The sequence below is a fragment of the Apodemus sylvaticus genome, chromosome 21 (genome assembly GCF_947179515.1).
Source record: "Apodemus sylvaticus chromosome 21, mApoSyl1.1, whole genome shotgun sequence".
In the NCBI taxonomy this organism is placed as follows: domain Eukaryota; kingdom Metazoa; phylum Chordata; class Mammalia; order Rodentia; family Muridae; genus Apodemus; species Apodemus sylvaticus.
The window spans coordinates 37,533,085-37,537,376 of record NC_067492.1 but is presented as its reverse complement, the minus strand read 5'-3'; the positions used below and the strand labels follow the sequence as shown (position 1 = coordinate 37,537,376).

The following is a 4,292-nucleotide window of genomic DNA, read 5'->3' as shown; positions in this document are numbered from 1 at the left end:
GGTGTTTGGCTCTTATTTTAGCAGCTCACACAGCTGGGGGGTGCGGGGCTTATAAAAACAAATCTCTGCTCAATGCAAGGCACAGGTGATGCACCCTAGAAAGGTCAGAGGTGCAGAACTAAGAACCCCAGAGCAAGCAGGCTTGTGCGCCTGATCTTTGTGGGGTGGGGGAGGAGCCTAGACCCAGAGGTGGTTTTGATCTTCTTGAGGAAGGGCTGGGACACAGCAGCACTTCTGTGGCTGCAGGGATGGGGTCTGTTGGAAGTCTGCTTTATCTTTTCCTTTGTTTCTTTTTGAGAGTGATCCTAATGACTGTGTCAATCATTTCCCTTCCCTGGGTCAGGTTCCTCATCCACAGTGGGGGCCAGCTGCTCTTGCCTTTTCTTAATAGTAGGTCAATTTCCATGAAAGACAGCCACAGCAGCCACACCCACTCCTGCTCTAAGAACCTTTAGGATCACCTTGGCAGACTCTCGAGATGCAGCTGGGCCCAGAGGAAAGCTGTTGGTTGGGATCAGAGAGCTGTTAGAAACAAAATTTGAGCTGGGGCCAAATGATAAAGACCATAGTTCTCAGCACAAGGTTGTCATTGCTGCCACAGAACGCAGACAGCAGCAGCTTCTGTCACCCCTAAAACCTCCCCAAGGAAACACACTTTGAGGGGGATGATGTGCCTGCTTTCTTAACATAGTCACAATAAATGTGAGAGTTTCTTCCACTTCTATTCCTCCCCGTCCCTCGACCTCCCACATAGAGATTTGCCAATGAATTCCAAAAGCTACTTGTGTGTGTGTGTGTGTGTGTGTGTGTTTCAGAAGACCCTGCCAGATCTGATAGGTTGGAAGTCTATCGCTTTGGGTCTTCCCTGGTAGGATTAGAAGTAATGGAGTGAGGAGTGGACCCAATTCCTGGGAGAAATCTCAGTGGGTCTGAAATCAACCTTTTCTCCTGAGTCCAGCCTATTAGTTCTGATTCTTGAAGCCCCTTCTTGCAAAAGGCAAGCTATTTGAAGAGTCTCTAGGCTGATGCTTACCTAATAGTAGAGGCATACCGTTATTTATAAGGTTCTCTGTTACATATTCAGAGAGGATTCAGTTGTTCCCCACTCTACCATTTCTTGAGTACTTTCTTTTCTTTTCTTTTTTCTGAGACAGGGTTTCTCTGTGTAGCCCTGGCTGTCCTGGAACTCACTCTGTAGACCAGGCTGGCCTTGAACTCAGAAATCCACCTGTCTCTGCCTCCCGAGAGCTGGGATTAAAGGCATGTGCCACCACTGCCTTCTTGAGTGCTTTTCTATGTGCATTACACTGAATTACTTAATCCTTACTGTAATCCTCTGAGGTTGCAGTTACCTTCCTGCTCCCAGAGGAGACAGCTAACTCAGAGAAGTTAGTCAGTAGTCCAAGGCCTCACAACTACCTGAGCAGCAGGAAGATTTGGGGATATCATAGTGGCTGAATTTGGACATGCAGCTGTCTTAGGGCCTAGATGATACTTCTCACCCTCCTGGTCCTCCAATGCCTGCTGGGAGTAGAGTTAGTCAGGGATGAGTATTTCAGTGTCTCCATTCTTTAACTGTATAGCTAATCAGAGTTCTACCAACTAGCAGCTGACCAAGGTCCTGAGCAACCCTGGTCTCCCCCTACCTCTCCTACACAGGTTCAGACAGGCCTCATACTTCCTCAGCGCGAAAGGGAGCCACTGCATCGTCAAGCATTTCCCTTTTATGGGGTAGGTTCCTCATCCACACTGGAAACCAGTTGCTTTCGCCCTTTCTAAACAGTAGTTCAATTTCTGTAACAGACAGCCATCTCCATAATGTTAATCTGTTTTGAGTGAGTGGGACATTGTCTACCCCTGCTGATAATTTTTGTTTTAGCTCGCTTTCTTTCTAACCTACAAACAGCCCCCAAATGAAATAGGTTTACATAAAATCGAAATACTCCAGAAATCGAACACAGATAAACAAAACCCACCCTGGATTTATTAGTTTACTTACTAGATAGGGTTCTAAGAGGTGTGTTCTGAAAACAGGTTCTTAGGGGGGCGGGGCCAGAGCCCGGGTGCGTCCCGGGGGGCGGGGCGGCTAGTGGCTAGGTGACTCTGGCGCCTGCGCAGAAGCCTGGAGCGGTGCCTGGGGCTGGGAGTCTCTGGTTCTCGGGTTGGGGCTGTTCTGCAGCGTGAATTCGGCCGCTTACTTCGGGTCCCCCCCCGCTTTGCTCGGGTCGGGCACCAGGATCCATCATGAACCGATGCGCGGAGGCGGCCGCTGTGGCGGCTACGGTGCCGGGTTCGGGCGTCGGGGACGCCGGGCTGCGGCCACCCATGGTACCTCGCCAGGCGTCCTTCTTCCCGCCGCCGGTTCCCAACCCCTTCGTCCAGCAGACGAGGATCAGTGCGGCCCGACGGCTGCAGGTAGAGGCACCACGGCGCACGCTCAGGTTGAGCCAATGCGGTGCGATGGAGGAGGCTCGGGGTGAGGGCATCTGGTGGGAGGAGGATCATCAGTCTTGAGGGGATCAGGACTGAGAGGGGAGGCATCTGATGGGATAGCTGGTCTGATGAAGGAGGCGTCTGAGAGGATCGCGAATCCGAAGGGCGTCGGAGGAGGTCACCAGTCTGACACTCTGAGGGCATAGTGGGTGTGCCTAGGAGTTTGTCCGAAGAATTGGAAATTTGACGGGAGGAGGCATCTGAGGAGATAGTGGTGTTTGAAGGAGGAGGCTGGCTGAGTGTGGAGTCTGGTAAGGGGACACATCTGCGGAAGGAAGAGCTGTGGATCCAACAGGAAAGGATCCTGATGGTCAGACAGGAGGGTGTGAGAACTGAGGACACTGGAGAATGGAATAAGATTCAGAGAAGGCTTACCAGTAAGGAGGATCTCATATAGGGACCTATTCCTTTACTGAGAGGGGGATAGATAGGGGAGGAACTTAGGCTCGAGTTCCTGTAAGCAGAGGATGGAGAGAGCTACCACAAGAGAGAGGGTTTCGGGGTACTCTCCCTTATATGCCCTTTGTGAATGGGAGCCAGTCAGAGCTGGCTAGAGTAAGAGAGGAGGCAGAGAGCCCTGCTCTATGCTTGGAGCCACAGGTAAGGCTCTAGTGACAAGTTGTGCAGAACAACCAAGCAGAGAATTGGAAGCAAAGAAAAGAGAAATCTGGGAGACCTCTGAAGGTAGTTGAGAATTTTTTTTGAGTCGGCTTTCACACAGCACGTCTTCTAGATTCAAAGATGACGTGAGAGGTAGCCGCTGTTGGAAATGGCCACAGAGGAAGTTGTCTTTATCTTGGAAAGGACAGTTTTTAGCGTTAGTTCACTTTTTGACTTCCTCTTTGGTGCGGCTAGTGATTGGAGAACGAGGAGGATGGATGAAAATAGCGGTTGTCTTGTCTGCAGGGGGAGAAGTGTTAATGTCTCCCCGCCGTCTCATAATTTTTGCGATTTTGCACTGAAGTAGTGTTTATTGTTTGCATTGTTTCTATATACAGCTCTAAGACTTAATGTGCCTTGTAGAGAAGGCATATTAAGCACAGAGCTAAGCATGTTGTGGTGTGTGTGTGTGTGTGTTGGGAGGGGTTTGGTGGTGGTAGAGGGTGGTGGTTAGAGTAACGATAGGGATCTGGTTGGAGATAGGTATGAGAGAGGAAGATAAAAAGATGTGGAGACACTAAGTTTACAGAGTTCCTCTTTGTGCTTTGAATCGCTTGCGGTACATATAAACACCTATGCTACCCTTCAAGATAACGCTAGACAAATGAGTTATATTTAAGTGAAAATGTACCCTTGCTATTTGGGTTCAGAGTTTGGAGGGAGGCTCAAAGCAGCATATTTAAATATTTTTTTTGCACCTGGAGTTGATTAGTAGTTTGTTTGTTTTTTTTTAATCACCTAAAAGAGCTTTTTCTAAAAACTCTTGAGAAGTTTTTAGAAAACTTCTACATATAAAGCAAAGTGCACTGGCTGCTTATTGTTCACAGATTCTGTGAATTTGGCCTCATCACATAACCTCCTTTATCTATTATATTTTTCTCATCTTATAAATTGAAATAATTCTTCAAAGGAGAGTTAAATTAGATGAGACATGTGGCATAATGTACTCTGGTTTACAAATCTCAATATTGATAACTCTGCTGCGTGTCTGTAACTGTATACTATACTTAAAATTTTCCACTTGGATTAAACTGCCTGGGCATTTCTTTCCTTTGTTTTTAAAATCCATAATCCAAGTGATACTATAGATGCATCAGTGGCCTGGATAGCCACTGGATAAAAGGGAACATTTGAGTAGG

At 47.9% G+C, this 4,292-nt stretch overlaps 1 protein-coding gene across 1 annotated transcript in view; it reads left to right on the top strand.

Moving 5' to 3' along the window:
• The first annotated feature begins 2,109 nt into the window (after positions 1–2,109).
• Positions 2,110–4,292, top strand: part of Lpcat2 (lysophosphatidylcholine acyltransferase 2) — a 61,789-nt gene continuing 59,606 nt past the window's right edge. Inside the window, exon 1 of the mRNA XM_052166897.1 lies at positions 2,110–2,415. Coding sequence (XP_052022857.1) covers positions 2,245–2,415 — 171 coding nt within the window. The 5' untranslated portion in view covers positions 2,110–2,244. The remainder of the gene's footprint in view (positions 2,416–4,292) is intronic.